Here is an 18,241-nt window from a genome sequence, read left to right as displayed (position 1 = left end):
GGGAGAACCCCGAGAAAACCCTCGAGCATGGTGTTTGTCCACCACAAAGTTCACTTGGCGGGGGCTGATTAACGTGGAATCCGAACCACATGAGCGGGGGTGCAGAGGGACAAGATTGTTCAAAAGGTGGCCTATAAGTAAAAGTTGAAATTGGTCATTGGAAAATTATATTATTGATTCATATATTCAGAGGGGAAATTCCCCCACTATCACATTTCTACAAGGGAGGACACGGTGGTTTAATGGTAGAACGCTTACCTCTGATCCATGGGGTCCATTATTCGATCCCCGGCCAAGTAAATTCGTGGTGGACAACATCGTGTCCGTGGCATTCCGTCTTCCTCCGAAGTGGCTCCGTGTAGCGTAATTGCCTTTGGTGCGAGGGGTTCCGGGTTCGATTTCCGGTGGAGACACTCGGTCGAAAAAAATGTAAAAAACCTTTTTTACGCCAGACATCCTGAGTAAGGTTTTCCTCATTCACACCAGGCAAATGCCGAAATGGCACCTAATACAAATATTTAGGTCCCAGACCGCTTCCTTCCTTCCCTAATCATTTCTTCCTTCATTTTCCTCGGATAGCGTGATCGTCGAGGGACGGCATCCCTCATACATGACAGGCTAACATGACCATAGATTCCGAAAGCCCAGAAATCTAAATCCAAAATCCTGTTTCCTCCAATATTCTCATTCCACCAATTCTTCCATCATCGTTCACTAGCTTTAATCATTGTCTCCTTTAGCCTGAAAGGCATAATTATGGAACGTTAGACTGAGAGATTTCATTTCACTTCATTTACAAGAATCTTCTTTTTATATTTCATGTTGCTTTGGTTCCCAAAGTAGAGTCCGCGGACCCCCAGGGATCCGCGGAACCTAGCTAGGGGGTCCGCGACGCCTAAATTTGAAATGTGATGTAATAAAATGGAACTCACAACTATTATGCAAGAAGTATTTTTAAGATTAAGAAACTGCAACTGTGGGCAGTAAGAGTAAAAATAAATAAATATTCATCATTTCCAGTGCTCCAGGATTTCAGTGATTCGTCAGGTGGAAAACTCTCTGCTGAAGTGCACAAATCACTTGTAGGACACTTGAAAGCATTAATTGCAAGTTGTCGATAATATTTCCCTGTCCCACAACCTGTTAATGGTTGGATTGAAATCCTTTCACTAATGTAGCAATTTATGACATGCAAGGTATTAATTTCTGTAACACAAAACAAGAACAGCTGTTGGAACTACCCTGCGATACTTCATGGAAAAACGTATTCAAAGAAGATGAACTTTGTAGCTTTTTGTTGCATATGCACTGTGAGTATGAAGAGTTGTCTAAAAAGACATTGCAACATTTGATGCCTTTCCCTACCAATTAATTATGTGACCAGACCTTTCTGCTCTTTGCAGTATTAAATAAAACCCTAAAGCGAAATCGTCTTAATGTGGAATCGCACCTAAGATTGATGGTAACAAAAACTTATTTAGTGTTGCCACGAGACGAGACATTTCGGGACAGAACCCTCTTAGACGAGACACGAGACGAGACAGACTGCTTGTCCCGTCTCGAAAATGAAAACGCTGGCGGGAATGGCCAAGATTGAAATTGCTATTGGTCATATAGATTGCAAAAGGAAAATCCCCTTTGTGAGAAAACATGTTGAAAAGCCTTCATAGAAAAGTGTCCTCTGTCTATTGAATGAAACAATCGTGATACATGAGCTTCCAGGAATATCATCCTTAATGTCTTGTCCCCAATTCCCCTTGCTGTAAACTGAGGAATTCTCTTTTTTTTTTTCATTTCTGGCTGGAATGATGACAAACAAATCAAAGACAGGAAAGATTTTTACAAGGTCAAGAAACCGAACTACCACCACCATCTATTCAATTTGAAAACTGGGTAAGGTCTACACTTGTCTTTATTCTCTGGTGGCGGTATTCTTTTTGCTATATGAACCGAAAACGGCAATTGAAGTATGTCATCTTGCAACTAAAATTTTGTCTTCTCTCTCTCTCTCTCTCCCCCCTCTCTCTCTCTCTCTCTCCCTCTCTCTCACACACACACACACTCACATACACACACACACACAAAAACACACTTTTACCATTTTACGAATCGCTCGCTTATTATACAGCAGTCATGTTATAAAATTCACTTCTTCGTTTGGAAGGCGGGCGGATGACAAAAGAAGCAAAGATATTATCGACGAACCCTTCAAATTGTTTGCTTTTAGCAAATTTATGATACTAATAATAACACTTTAGGTAAAGAAGTTTTACAGGGGGACCTTCGTTTTGTTACGCGGAAATGTTTGATCTGACCAGAGTGCGAAATTGCCCTCTGCTTCGAGAGGAGGGGAATACTTCCCTTTCCTAGTGAATAATATTCATTAGGACCTGAATTATCTTCAGAAATTGTTTCTTACAGGTGCACTAAACGTCTCGAACTTGATAAGTGTAAAGAACATTTGGTATAATATTCATGGAACTCCGTTGAAAGCAGAAAATATCATGAGAATGATCAAAATTCGAACATTGAAGAATATAATTAACAGAAAAGAAATAGGATACCCAAACCATATTTTTAAATCTGCTATAAAATGTATATCCTATATTTTTACTAATTCCTTACTCCCATGAAAGTATCCTGGGGAGGATATTCTCTCCATTTTTTCAGACTGAAATCCTTTTATCCCGTACGATTCCCCCCCTGACTAACTAACTAACTAACTCTATGGCCTATGGAACCCGGAGGTTCAGTGCCGCGTTCACAAAAGCTCTCCACTGACTTCTATCCTTAGCTAATTGGATCCAGTTTCTACTTTGTATTCCTATCTCTGCGAGATCCATCTTAATATTATCCTCCCATCTGCGCCTAGGTCTTCCTAATGGTCGTTTTCCTATGGGTCTACCAGTCAAGACTTTGAAAGCGTTTCTACTTTCTTCCATTCTAGCTACATGACCTGCCCACCTAAGCCTCCTAGACTTGACGACCCTAACAATGTTGGGTAAACCGTATAAACTATGTAGTTCCTCGTTATGAAGCTTCCGCCATTCCCCATTCTCGTTCCTCTTGGGTCCGAATATTCTTCTCAGGATCCTGTTCTCAAATACTTTCAGTCTATGTTCTTCCCTCAGAGTAAGCGACCATGTTTCGCAACCATACAGAACAACAGGCATGATTATCGTTTTATATATTTTAAGCTTCAAATTCCTCGACAGAATTCGCGACGACAAGAGATTTTGAGCCGAATAGTAACACGAATTCCCTGCTTTTAGTCGACATTTAATTTCTTCGTGAATATGATTTTCGTCTGTTAATATTGATCCTAAATATTTGAAAGTATCCATTTTATCAAAAGTATTATTTAATATTTTAACGCCTCCACAATTTGCCGTATTACGGTCCCGACGCACTTCCATGTATTTAGTTTTCTCTGCATTTACTTCTAAACCCATGTCCCTGCAAGCGTTTAATAATATCTCTGCATTTATTTCTACTGTTCTCCTATCATCCCCTATTAAATTTACATCATCAGCATATGCCATAACCTGGTGAATGCCGTTCAACTCTAGGCCCTGGTTGCTATCTTTGATTTTCCTTATTGCGTATTCCAGCACAAAGTTAAATAATAATGGCGACAACGCATCTCCTTGTTTCAGGCCATTTTCGACGTGGAAGCTCGTGGACAAACATTTTCCTACACGGACTTTACTTTGGGCTTCCCTTAAACATATCTTAATTAATCTAATTAGCTTTCTCGGTATTCCAAGCTCTGTAAGAACGTTGTATAATGTTTCTCTCCTAACCGAGTCGTAAGCCTTTCTAAAATCAATAAATAGTTGATGTACCGGGGTATTGTATTCCCACTTCTTTTCGAGTATTTGGCGAATGGTAAATATTTGGTCGTTAGTTGATCGATTTCGTCTAAATCCGCACTGATAATCTCCAATAATTTCATCTGCGTATGGGGTCAATCTTGCTAACAGAATATTTGAAAGGATTTTATAGGATGTTGACAGAAGAGAAATGCCTCGATAATTATTACAGTCAGTTTTGTCGCCTTTCTTGTGAATTGGAACAATGATTGACTCTTTCCACTCTTGTGGCAATTCTTCCTTGTTCCAGACGGTACGAAAAAACAAATGTTGTTAAAATCCATACACATGACCCTTCCGGGACTCAACCCGGGGCCTTCAAGCCGATGGTCTATCGCCACAGACCGCTCGGCTTGGTATGAAGATGTACGTTGTATGATTGCGAATAGATCCCGACAGTATAAGGAACTTTAATCCAAAATGGCCACCCAGAAATCAACTTTTTTTTTTAGCCATTAGCTAATCTGGGTGTACTGTCATGAGTTTGTTACACAAACGGGGCAAGCACCACATAGTAGCACACACCCCGCAGTTATGGGAACAGATTTGAACCATGGAGGTGAAGACTGGCCCCAAGCACTCTTTCGTCCGATGTGTCGTTCAGCTCCCATTACTATGGCACTTTAAGTAGAGCTTAGTGTGCAGTAACATATAAAATTTCAATCAAATACTTTCCATTACTCAATAAAATTATTTGGTTCCGAGCTTTTTTTTTTTTTAATAATTGCAACAAATCTAAATATGCTAAAATGGAAAGTAGTTTTTGGATTGTTATGGGTTAACACTGTGAAACCTAAAGGCTGGAATATATGAAATCAAAGTGTACACACATATCTATCTCTCTATTTATCTATATCTTTCCATATCTCTCTCTCTCTCTCTCTCTGTATATATATATATATATATATATATATATATATATATATATATATATATATATATATATATATATATACAGATACTATAAAGCAAGTGGGCTGATAGTATACGATAGTGTCGGGGATGATGACACCTTGACATCGAACTTTGCTTGTCGTGTAAACATTATTTAACATTAGTGTCTTCATCTTCGACGTACCTATGAGCAATTTACTGTATATTCGTGTATTGAAACTGGTGAAACAAATTTCAATGTTTTAGAATGAAAAGAAAAAGAAGCCTCAGACAACTAACAGCAGAGATATATTATCTTGTAAACTATTTGTTCTTGCCTTGTGAGCTTATTTGAATTTATTTTTAAGACCTTTAGGCAACTTGGCCGAATGGATGATGATGGGAAAATTAGTGGAATGAAGGAAGTGGTAGGATACTAGACAACTTCGAGAAAACACACACATTCGAAAAATGAAATGAAATCTTTGAGTTTTACGTCCCATGGTTATGCCGGTTAGGCTAAAGGAGACAGTGATGATGAGTAATGAATGAAATGGTGGAATGAAGAAAGTGGGAGGAAACGGGAAAACCCCGAGAAAACCCACGCACACGGTGTTTGTCCACCACAAAGTTCACTTGGCGGGGCTGGGATCGAACCCGAGACCCCAAGCACCAGAGGTGAACGCTCTACCACTGAGCCACCGCGGTCCCCACACACATTCAATGTTTGTCCACCACAAAGCTCACATGGCACTAACCGAGATCGAACCAGCTACCACATACACCAGAGGTGAAGGCTTCACGGTGTAGCTACCGTGACATTTCTTGTCTTGTGTGTTCTGGGTAATACTTGTAACTTACAAGGGAAGAGAGGGAGATTATATATCGAAGTGGAAGATGGTTTATATACCAATAGGAAGCACTAATGACGCTTATTACAAAACTGTAATAAAAATTTTCCGAATGCATATACTATGCGAGTTATATGGATATATAGAGTGTCCAGATAATCCGTTACCACCCCTTGAAATCGCAAACGATAAGACAGATGCCAAAATTGGAAAACATGTGTTTGATCATTTCAAAAGTACAACGTATCAAAGCAAAAATTCTTGTCACAAGGCCACCCGCAATGTACTGGGCGGGGTCCAACTCAAATATTACAAAAGGTAAGGGGGTCAAGTAGCATATCGTTCGAAACTTCTTGGGAAATGAAAGAAGACGGAACAAGTCTCAATACTCTAAAATTACCTTGTGCAAAATGGCGGCCGGTCAAACTGTCAGCAAAAACGTCATTGTAAAGTCGATGGCCACCCCCAAAAAAATCCTGAAATGGTGAGGCAGATGTCAAAACAGGAAAACATGTGTGTCATCATTTCAAAAGTACAATGATTGGAAGTAAAAATATTTGTCTCTGGGTCCTCCACAATGTCCCAGGCGGGGTCATGTTCAAATTGTTCAAATGGCAAGGGAGGTCAAGTAGCACATCGTTTAAAGCTGTTATTAAATGAAAGTAGAAAGAACAAGTATGGACGCTCTACGATAATACTGTGCAAACATCTTGCATTTTAGTTGTTCTTTCTGTAACCGGGTTTTAGTTTTTTTCACTTTAATTCTTGTACTCAACGGAAAGGAAGGAAATGCCCCTACTGTGAGATTCTGCTCTTTGAGCCCAATAATATCTAAATAAAGAAAAAAAATAATAAAATAAAAGCAAATTAAGACATAAAGAAAAGAAACGACAACATTTGACATCTTTGAGTATAGAACTGACTAGTTAACATATAATGTACTTCCACGAACATAAATAAGTAGAGGTTGGAGCCATCAGAAGTAAAGACTCTTACCTCTACTTATTTATGTTTATGACTGCACAACAGTGGTACTTATGCTCGTTATCTGGTTTATCAATTATAAAATGATTCAAACGAAAGAATTCCTTGCACCAGGAAGAGTAAATACGTACAAATGTCTCAGAATGAAAACAAGTGCCGATTGCAAAATGGAAAGTGAACGTGCTCAGAAAATCGAAATGAAGATGTACATTTTGACCGGCCGCCATTTTACACAGGGTAATTTTAGAGGATCGAGACTTGTTCGGTGTTCTTTTATTTCTCAACAGCTTTATTTGACCATATTTGCCATTTGAAAATTTTGAGTAGGACCCCGTCTGGAACCTTGTGGAGGACCCTGGGACAAACATTTTTACTTTCAATCATTGTACTTTTGAAAAGATGACACAAATCTTTTTCTTTTTTGACATCTGTCTTACCGTTTCAGTTTTTTTTCTTTCTTTGGAGGGTGGCCATAGACTCTACAATGACGTTTTTGCTGACAGTTTGACCGGCCGCCATTTTGCACAGGGTAATTTTACAGAGTTGGGACTTGTTCGTCTTCTTTCATTTCCTAAGAAGTTTCGAACGATATACTACTTGACCCCCTTACCTTTTGTAATTTTTGAGTTGGATCCCGCCTGGGACTCTGCGGGTGGCCCTGGGACAACAATGTTTGCTTTGATACATTGTACTTTTATAATGATCAAAAACGTGTTTTCCAGTTTTAGCATCTGTCTCATCGTTTGCGATTTCAAGGGGTGGAAATGGATTTTCTGGACACCCTGTATATTCATATAACTCGCACAGTATATGCATTCGGAAAATTTTTATTACAGTTTTGTAATAGGCGTCATTAGTGCTTTCGATTGGTGTATAAACCATCTTCCACTTCGATATATAATCTCCCTCTCTTCCCTTGTTAGTTGTATCTTGATTAGTTTGGTGCAGCCTGCTACATTTTACTTTCGTTCCCATGGTATGCTGCTATATTTTTACGAGACAAGACGAGACAAAGGAGACGGGACGAGACGGGACAGAACCTCTCGAGACAAGACACGAGGCGGGACGAGCACATTTTTTCGAGACGAGACACGAGACGAGACATGCTTTGCACGAGACGAAACAGTCTGAAGTCTCGTCTCGTCTCGTCTCGTGGCAACACTAAACTTATTCCAGATTTCAATGCAATTATGAAAATAAAAACCTTTCTTCACATGAGTGACCCAACATTTGAAAACATGTTTATCAAGTCGATTTCCTTAAAAAGAAAGACATTGGTTTTAAGTCTTGAAAGTTACTCTATTTTCAATGGAAATTTTGTTCACTAGGAAACAATCATGAATCTTTAGAATAAATTACTTATTGCATTATTTTTCTTGATCCTTTTCTAGTCAGTGGTAATTCTAATTAGTAAATTTTTTAATACCATGTGAAATTTCAGATAGCATTGCAAGGGGGTCCATAAATCACTTTCCGAATGAACAGAGGGTCCGCGTTATCGGAAAGTTTGAGAACCACTGGCCTATGAGATGGGAAATAAGATTTTCTCGTGTCATACTCACAAATTTTATAGAAGTCTCGTCTCATTTCTATACTTAGAGAATTCTTTCTCGTCTCGTCTCGATTGTCAGAAAGCTTTCCTCGTCTCATTTTGTAAAATAATCCACTTTTTTTTTTTTTGCTTTATTTATTATTGGAGTATATTACATAAGGATTTGCGTATCTTTAAAACGTTGATAAGTGATTATTCTTATTATTTTCGCTTGTGGTTGCTAACTCTCTTGCCTTTGGCGCGAGCGGTCCCGAGTTCGATTTTCATTGGGGGCACTCGATCGAAAAAATATAAAAAGTTTTTTTCAGGTCAGTCATCCTGAATGAATTTTCCTTGGTTTTCCTCATTCACACCAGGGAAATGCCGGGGTGGTACCAAACTTATGTCCCAGGCCGCTTCTTTCCTCCCCCAATTCTTTCTTCCTTCCCTTTACCCGGATTCTGTGCTCGCCGAGGGACGTCATCCCTCATACGTGACGGGCTAACATGTCCATAGATGCCGAAAGTCCAGAAATTTCAATCTTAAATCACTATGTTCGCCCAATCACATCAATTTATAGCTTTTATACCATGAATCATGTAGTACTAAAACAGGATTTGAGATCTGAGTCCTGAGTGAACTAGTGTTGCTCACGACTCACGATGAAATTCTCGCTTTGTCTCGTCTCGAATTTAATATGGTTTCTCGTCTCTTGGGGGATACTATTTATATTGCCCTCTCACTTATCGTCACAGTAATTAAAATCATAGACATTCCCAGACAAACAACATATATTTTTATATTGATGCGCAGAATTGAAGTATTTAATAAAATATTGTAGCACTAGTGTAAATGAATTATGTAGTAGCGAGTAGTGATATGTCAGCCATTTTGAAATATGCTTGAAAAATATCCTCCTGAACATGTACAGAGCTCCTACGTGGCTAAGCAGTTAGTGTATGCGCCTCTGGTATGGCAGACCCGGGCTCAATTCCCGACGGGAGTTCATGTGGTTCAGATTTCTCATTAATCAGTAGATCCACGCCTGATATAGTCACTCAACTCAGTTCAACTGAACATGTACAGTGGCTAAGTAGTAGAGTACGCACCTCTGGTGCTAGGAATTTCTTTTTCGATCCCAGATCATGTGAGTTCGTGGTGAACAACATCCTATCAATGGGTTTTCTAGAGGTTTTCCCCGTTTCCTCCCACATTTTCATTCCAACAATTATTTCATCATCATTCTCTTTCGTAATTCATTCGTTTAGCATACAAGGCACAAGCGTGAGACGCAAATTTAAAAGATATCATTTCAGTAATATTTTGTTATTTACGATATCAAAAGCTTTTCTTAAGGTTGATTTAAAGGGACAAGTTTTGCCGATAGGTGTCACTACAGTCTTCATATTTCCCTCATGCATTTTTTTTTTTTTATCTTGCACGAAAATTCACGATTTCTCTTACAAATTTCAAGCTACAGACTTCAAATTTTTAGAGAAGGAACTTTATAACCTATCGAAGGCAACAATCCATGCCGATTTTTTATTTAGAATTTTTTTCATTGTTGAAATGGCTTAATTGTTGAAACTGAATATCCAAATCTTTAACAATAAACTGTTTCAACAATGAAAAATTCTAAATAAAAAATCGGCATGGATTGTTGCCTTCGATAGGTTATGAAGTTCCTTCTCTAAATCTTTGAAGTCTGTATCTTGAAATGTGTAAGAGAAATCGTGAATTTTCGTGAAAGGTAAGAAATACAGGAAAGGGATACGAAGACTGTAGTGACATCGATCGGCGAAACTTGTCCTTTTGAACCAACCTTAAAAGATAAATGAACACACTTATCACGTAACTGTTCTCCTATATGTTGTGCAGCGGATTGGTGTGTATTGTTGAGAATTTAACCAGCACTTAAAGAAACAACTCTTCCGTATACACTGTACTATAAATATGAAAGGACATAAGATAATCTTCCATATTTATCACAACTACTGAAGTAAAGATATGAAAATAATAAACATTTATTTATCCTGCATTTAATGATACTTCATTAAGATATGCTAGTTGTCTGTAAGTAATCATTACCAGTTTTCAAAATGGAAAAAAATCAGAGGCGGTATTTTTTATTATGATTTTGACTCGACATACCAGCTATCTAAATATTGAAATACAGTGAGTGTATGTTGCCTAAAAAATTGCATTTCTATTTGCAAAATAACTGAAAACCATTGGAGATCGTCTCTGTAGTTACGCGGGGTAGGCATGGAGAAACTTTGATCCCCTACCAACAATTTTCTTTTAAAAAATAATAAATATCCCTTTATGTTGTATTATAGAAAATTATACACGAAAATGTTCAAAAACCGAGTTTTTATATTAACAATTTCCTGCGGGAAAACTCTCGGACCCCCACTCGACTGAGGGATATTACAAATCCTCTCAGAAGATCCGCCCTACAGCCGACAGCCCCTAAATCCGCCCATGCTCAAAACACGACATTTGTATGCGTTAGAGTTGGTTTAAAGAGACAAGTTTTTGACTAGTCTTCGTCTCTCTCTCATGTATTTTTTACCTTTCCCGAAAATTCACGATTTCTCTTACAAATTTCAGCCTAGAGACTTCAAATTTTTAGAGAAGGAACTTCATAACCTATTGAAGGCAACAATCCGAGACGATTATTTTATTTAGAATTTTCTTCATTGTTGAAATGACAATTTTTGAAATTGAATATCCAAATCTTTAACCATATACTGTTTCAACAATGAAGGAAATTGTAAACAACAAATCGGCACGGAGTGTTGCCTTCGGTAGGTTATGAAGTTCCTTCTCTAAAAATTTGAAATCTGTTGTTTGAAATTTGTACGAGAAATCGTGTGGCACATCAAAATATACATTAGATGAACTTCTTTGAGGACACTTTACTTTCAAAACAAAAGGTAGGGAAAAGGTAACAAAAATGTCGGTGTTGTCAACTTAGAAATTATTTCTATAGAAGAAATAAAATCTTTTTATGTGCAAAGTTATTCGTCAATTACTGTGAATAAAAATGGATTTATTAAAGGTATTTAGCATCTACTCTCCAGTGACGGTATGTCTTGATCACCGAAAAACCAGAGATGGTATGCCTTCATCATTCAGAAACCAGAGGCAGTATGGCATACCACCGAATATCGTCTCACTTCGACCACTGATTAGTACGGATATTAAGTATATGTGAACATTTACCGGTTTTGTTGGCTATCGTTCACCTTTCTTCACTGATTTAAATCTAGCTGTGCCTGAAATTTATGGCAAATTTTATTGTGAAAAGGCCTGATATAAGTCCCCAACATTTTACAATGCTTATCGTCTAAGAAAAATCATTGATTACAATAGGACCAGTTATTTAGGTTAGCAAATCATGATAATTTTACAGACTGTTTGACTTAAACAACCATTAACTGTATTTAACCAACTTGCCACTTGTATTTAAGGTGAAATGAATGGTGACTGCAACATTCACAGTAAGGACATACAAGGTAGGGCACAAATAATTTGGCGAGCTCCCTCGTTAGCGTATATGCCTTTGGCGTGGGAGACCCGGGTTCAATTCCCGGCGGGAGCTCATGTGGTTCGGATTCTACGTTAATCAGTAGGTCCACGTCTCATATAGCCTCGCTACTGAACGGGACGTTTAACCCAAAATCAACTCAACTCAACAAATAATTAGACGATTTAAATTTGACGACCGGCGAAACACTCAACGCTGAGCGAAGCGTTGGTCATCATATTGCAGCGCTGGTCGGAGAAGCATCGAGCTTTTGCTGTGGAAACGTTCTTCATAAACAACAACTCTGCTACTGTAACGCAGCGAGCTTTCCAACAACATTTTGATATTGAAAGGAATGGAAAGACTCCGCCAAACGATATTGAATTGGATGACAAAATTGGAATCTAGTGCATCCGTTGTGAACAAGAAGTCATTTAATAGCCCTCGAACTGTGCGAGCGCCAGTAAACGTAAGCAGAGTGACACAAACTTTGCAGCGCAGTCCTCATCGTTCGTCGTCTTACATTATCAGGTGATCCAGGAATCACGCCGGGTTATTATTATTATTATTTGCAAGAATTTCCTGCAAATTCACTCCACTGATTCAAATCACAAGGAAAAAAGTTGTTGCATTATTTAAATCTTAAATGAATGGGACTTTAATTCCTTATGTAAGATGCGTCTAATGGTTCTAGGAGTTAAGTATAAGGTGAATGGTGATGAGAAGAACAATGAGAATTCTGCTTAAAAGACTGTGCCACTCAGCGTACGTCTTTTGGTGCTCGGTCTATTCGAGGGCGACCACGAGGTTTCTTGTTGACAATGGATACATTAGACCTCAATTGTATTATATGATGCAATGCAATATTGTTTGACGCGTCAGAATCTTTTCACTTCTTCCAGTGTCAAAATGTCGTCGAAAACTCAATGCGTTACTGTAACGGAATCGTTATTTTTAAACGTTTCTAAACAAAAACTCGATGCTCTTTTGACCAACACTGTATGATGACTAAAGGCTTCAATCGGCTTTACTCAATGATGTTTCACCGCCCCACTTACAAAGATGTCGGCGTGGCGCCAAATGTAAATCGCTTAATAGTTTTTGAACCATCTTGTACATAATGACATGTCTAATTTCTTATTTTTAATAACATTTTGTCGTATAGCTTGCATGAAATTAGAAATATACTACGTTTGAGACTAGACAATTAAATAAAACCACATTGAAAACTTAATGTGTTTCGTTATTTTCTTACAGCAATAAAATGGCCTCAAAACGACATGAAACAGCAATTATATGACTTCCGCACTAGTTCCTGGTACATTGAAGCTGCAACGAGTCCAAAGGATGTTGTGATTTTAGTGGATACCTCAGGCTCTATGACAGGGCCACGAAAGGAAATTGCCAAAGCCATTGTTTATAATATTCTGGATACTCTGGGAAATAATGACTTCGTTAACATCTACAAATTCACGGATGTCACGGAGGAACTAGTTCCATGTTTTAAGGAATCATTAGTTCAGGTACGTACAGAGGTAGAAGCTGCATTTTAAATAAACAGAGTGAATGATGGAACGGTAGAGTGTAAATTAATGTGAGCACAGATTCAGAAACATGTTTTTTGTTCATTAGTATATTTATAATGCTAAATTTGGTATGAAGCGTGAGCAGCTTTTGATTTGATAGGTTCTTTAACTCTGTTTGGCATAGAATGCATTCTGTCAAATATCTTTCACTTCAGAGTTGTTAAACCAGGTTATTATCAAACGAGAAAACATAACTGCTTTTGAAGTACAATCCTGTTTTTCCAGAGAGGCTACTGAATATAACGATATTCTATTGAAAAAGAGGAGACGGTTTGAGTGGAGGCTGCTTATAAGGGCGGTATTCCTCCGAAAAGAGAGGAAACGGTTTGAGCAAGGCTAATGTATAGGACGATATTTCTTAAGAAAGAAGAAATGGTTTCGATAAGGTTAATAAGTAGGGCAGCATTATTTTAAAAAACGAAAACAGTCTGAGTAAGGCTAGTGATTAGGAAAACATCATTTAAGAAAGAGAAAACTATTTAAGGAAGACTACTGAGTAGAACGGGATTCCTTAAACAAAGAGGAAGCTGTTTGAGTGAGGCTACTGTAGGACAACAATCCTTAAAGAAAGATGAAACGATTTGAATGAGGCTATTGAATAGGACAATATTCCTGTTTAAAAAAAGCGGAAAAGGTATGACTAAAACCACTGAGTATAAGCGATATTCTTTAAAAAAAGGGAAAACAGTTTGAGTAAGGTTATTTGCTAGGTTGACGTTGCTTAAAGATAGAGGAAATGGTTTGAGAATGACTATAGATTAGAGTGACGTCTTTTAAAGAAAGAAGAAACGGTTTGTGTGTGGCTACGAAATAGAATAAATAATATTCCTTTTAAAAAGTGGAAATACTTTGAGTAAGACTACTAAGTACATCGGCATTCCTTATAGGAATGATTCGAGTGAGGCTATTGAATAAGGCAATATTCCCTCTTTAAAAGTAGAAAAGGCTTGAGTAAGAATATTGAGTAAAATGACAATCCTTAAAGAAAGAGGAAATGGTTTTAGTGAGGCTATTGAGTAGAGTGACATTCTTTAAATAAAGACGAAAAGTTTTGAGTGGGCACACTCAGTAAGACAACATTTTGTAAAGAAAGAGGAAATGGTTTGAGTGAGGCTATTTAAATGACTATATTCCTTAAAGGGTGAAAATGTTTGAGTAAGATTACTGAATAGAACGACACTCCGCTAATAAAGAGGAAACGGTTTGAGTAAATCTACTGCGTAGAACGGCATTCCTTAAAGAAGGAGTCAACGCTTTAAATGAAGCTACTGAGTAGGGTTGTATTTCTTAAAGAAAACGTAAGCGATTTGAGTGAAGGTACTAAGTAGGGCAGCATTCTGTAAAGAAAGAGGAGATGGTTTGAGTGAGGCTATTGAGTACAGGGTGGCCACAAAGTTCCGTTACCCCTTAAAAAAATAAGTAACATAAACCACTAAACGTACGTAAATAACTACACGGAAAGAACTGAATGACATGAACAACAATGCTTTCGAGAAGTTTTATTGAGATAGGCAACATTAAGTGTCCAAAGGATTAGTCATTCTCATGACCAAGGATAATTTGCCGCCAGGTTCTGTGAGACATTTTGAGAAGGATTGCAAGTGTAACTTGAGTGAAAGCTTTGTGTGTGAAACCATCGTGAAAGTGTTTGTTTCCGGGAAGGATCTCGTTGAAATCTTGTCTGAAAGTCTGCACGTACTTCTACCAGTGTCTGACCTGTGTGGTTTCTCTCATTCAACCAACAACTTTCAATAATACGTTCTTCAATACTGTAACTGGAAGTACCAGCCATCGTTCACACAATCTGAAACAATGCAAAACTTTACATTAGCATTTATAAAGGTTTAACGGGAAAACTTACATTAGTATTTATCAAGAGGTAACGGGAAAACTTACATTAGCATTTATAAAGGTTTAACGGGAAAACTTATATTAGCATTTATCAAGAGGTAACGGGAAAACTTACATTAGTATTTACCCAAGAGTAACGGGACTTTGAGGCCACCCTGCAGAGTGATATTGCTTGAAGAAAGAGGAAACGGCTTTAATGAGACTACTGAGCAGGGTGATTTTACTTAAAGAAATAGGAAACAACTTCAGTGAAGGTAATGAATAGGGCAATATTCTTTTGAAAAAGTTGAAAAGGTTTGAGTAAGACTACTGAGTACAACGACATTTCTTATAGAAAGTGAAAGCTTTTTCGAATGTGGCTACGGAATAGGACAATATTCCTCTTAAAAAGTGAAAAGGTTTGAGTAGGACTAGTGAGTAGAGTGACAGTCCTAAATGAAAGAGGAAATGGTTTTAGGGAGGCTACTGAGTAGGGCGACATTCCTTTCTTTAAAAAAAAAAGAAAAAAAAGTGACAATATTTTGAGCGAGACTACAATTTTCTTTATAGTAACAGGGTCAATGGGCCCCAGGGACTTACTCTGTTGTCCATGGCACCTAATTTTTTGTGTATGAACATATCTTTGTGATGTTTATCGAATGGACTAGGTTTGATTAGGAAGTCCCGTTGACAGGTTCATGGTCTTTCCTTGTGAGCAATGTGAAACAAGAAAATGCTAATTGCTAATACTTATGCCAATATAAATATGATTATTAAAGTAATAGTTATTGTTTCTTTCTATTGTAGGCCAATGCTGAAAATATTAGAGAACTGAAGAATGCATTGAATTCTATGAAACCTGAAAATATAGCCAATTTTTCCTCCGGTCTGATTGCTGCATTTGAAATTTTGAGTAAGGTGAGTCTTCTGTGTTCTTTCTTTTTTCTTAAGATTGATGTTTTAGTGGCAAGGGTGCCCATATCCCCATGGGTTTGGACGCAACCACCAAAATTCTCTATTGCTCACAAGTTTTCCCTTCTTCCTCCAAATTTACCATTCTTTCTTCCCAAATGTACTATTCTACTACTCAAATTTGCCATTCTCTCCCCCAATTTACAATTTTAGCCCCAAATCTACCATGTTCCTTCTCAAATTTACCATTCTCCCCCAAATTTACCATTCTTGACCCACAAATTTACCCCTCTTCCACAATTACCATTCTTGATCCAGAAATTTACTCTTCTCCTCTCAAATTTACCATTCTCCCCCCAAATTTATCATTCTTGACCCACAAATTTACCCTTCTCCACCCAAATTTACCATTTTTGACCTACAAATTTATCCTTGTCTTCCCAAATTTACCATTCTTCCCGATATTTACGATTCTTGACCCATAAATTTACTCCAAATTTATCATTCTTGATCCACCTTTTTCTCCTAAATTTACCGTTCTCCCCCAAATTTACCATTCTTGGCCCACAAATTTACCCTTCTTCTCCCAAATTTAGAATTCTGTCAAACACCTCAGATACCATACTACCGAAGTACTGGCGTCAAGCTAGCCACTTGTCATTCTGTTTTTACAACTATTTCCATGATCATATCTCCGTTAGTATGTGCAGTAGAAGCATGAGACAAACGGCATTGTATTTCTCCGCTTGTATCACTTCATATTATTTATGTTTCTGTCTATTGTTCCATTACAAAAAAATCACTTCGTTCTTGACGCCTCATTTATCGATGTTTTTCGCACCACACCATACCTCCATTTGACAAGCTCCATTTGATATTGCTGTTTACCGCATACCGTATATCGCTAGCGTTTCTCGTTTATTCGGTATTTTAGGTGGTACTTTTTGATGCAGATGGTGCTTTTTGGCAGGTCATTTGCTGCAACTGAGAAGCTTCCATGCTCCACGGTCTTCCGCTAATCTCTTCTTCACGTACGATTTCTCTGTTTTGATATAATCCATTAATTGTAGTCTCCTTCACCCCTCTCCCTCTCTTTCCTGCCACCATACCCTCTAGCACGTCCCTCATGATATAGTTCCTTCTTAGCCAATGTCCCAACCAGTTTCTCTTCCTCTTCTTAATAATATATGAAATTGTTCTTTTCTTCCCCCAACATTTCTAACACCCTCTCATTCGTTTTCCGATGGACCCAGCTAATTCTTTCCATTCTCCTCGACACCCACATTTTGAAAGCTTCTATCCTTTTTTCATTTTTTTTTTTCGCGTAATGTTCATGCTTCTGCCGAATCCAGTACAATACTTCACACCAAGTATTTTATAAGTCTTTTTCTTAAGTCTTTATTCAAGGTCCCATAAAATAGTATTTTCTTCCTCCTAAAGGCTTCTTTCGCCATTCCTATCCTTGCTTTTATTTCACGTTCACACTTCATATCATCACTAATAATACTACTGAGGTATCATAAACTAGTCACCTATTTTATTTTCTTCTCTTCTGCTTCTATTTTTGACACCGTCCCCATCATTCCAATCACAATGGCTTTTGTTTTTCTAATATTTATTTTCACCCCATATTCTCCACAGCCCTTCTTCATGTTTTCTAACATCTTATTGATCTTCTCTTCAGATTCTTTAGCCTATCTTTATCTCGTTAAACGCTAAATATTATAGAGTTTTAAAAGCTGACCAAAGGTGCAAAGGCGTGCTTTTATGTTTGAGGGAAAAAAAGGACAAGAAAGTGCATAATGAAGCATACTGCCTCAATTTGAACGCAAGTTTCGTGATTTTGAGCAATAAACGTTCATTGCATGTTTATGGCTTATTAAGAAATTTATGTACTTTTTTTTTCTTATCATCAATCCTGTCCAATCTTTACAAAAATCAGACAAGATTCATCTACCTTTGTTTCAGTCAATGTTCACAGTCATGTTCAAAAACTTCTGTGAACGCTAATTGTACTATATTATCAGGAATGTGTAGGATTGCTGGTAATTTGCACTGCTTCATTGACGTCGAACTTTTCAGTCAGACAGTGTAAAGTGTGACGCAGGAGCGCAACAGAGAAGGTTTCACTGGGTTCGGACCATCCAAAACTCTTTTGAAATAATATACTTGCTTCTGTCTGTAGTAGAGGTGCACTCACAGGGCGTTCAACCGGTCTGAATCGCGTCCAGAGGCTCATCTACGCTGGGGTTTCACCGGGTCCATACCTC

General features: G+C 37.8%; 1 protein-coding gene across 2 annotated transcripts in view; it reads left to right on the top strand.

Moving 5' to 3' along the window:
• The window catches only part of stol (voltage-dependent calcium channel subunit stolid), a 483,866-nt gene that overhangs the window by 343,894 nt on the left and 121,731 nt on the right, over window positions 1–18,241 (top strand). For both annotated transcript variants that reach the window (XM_081742355.1, XM_081742354.1), the window contains exons 6-7: window positions 12,901–13,166; window positions 15,867–15,977. In XM_081742355.1, coding sequence (XP_081598481.1) covers window positions 12,901–13,166; window positions 15,867–15,977 — 377 coding nt within the window. The remainder of the gene's footprint in view (window positions 1–12,900; window positions 13,167–15,866; window positions 15,978–18,241) is intronic.

Source organism: Thermobia domestica, chromosome 16 (genome assembly GCF_964235325.1).
Source record: "Thermobia domestica chromosome 16, izTheDome1.hap1.1, whole genome shotgun sequence".
Lineage (NCBI taxonomy): Eukaryota > Metazoa > Arthropoda > Insecta > Zygentoma > Lepismatidae > Thermobia > Thermobia domestica.
This window is presented reverse-complemented; position numbering and strand designations above follow the sequence as displayed.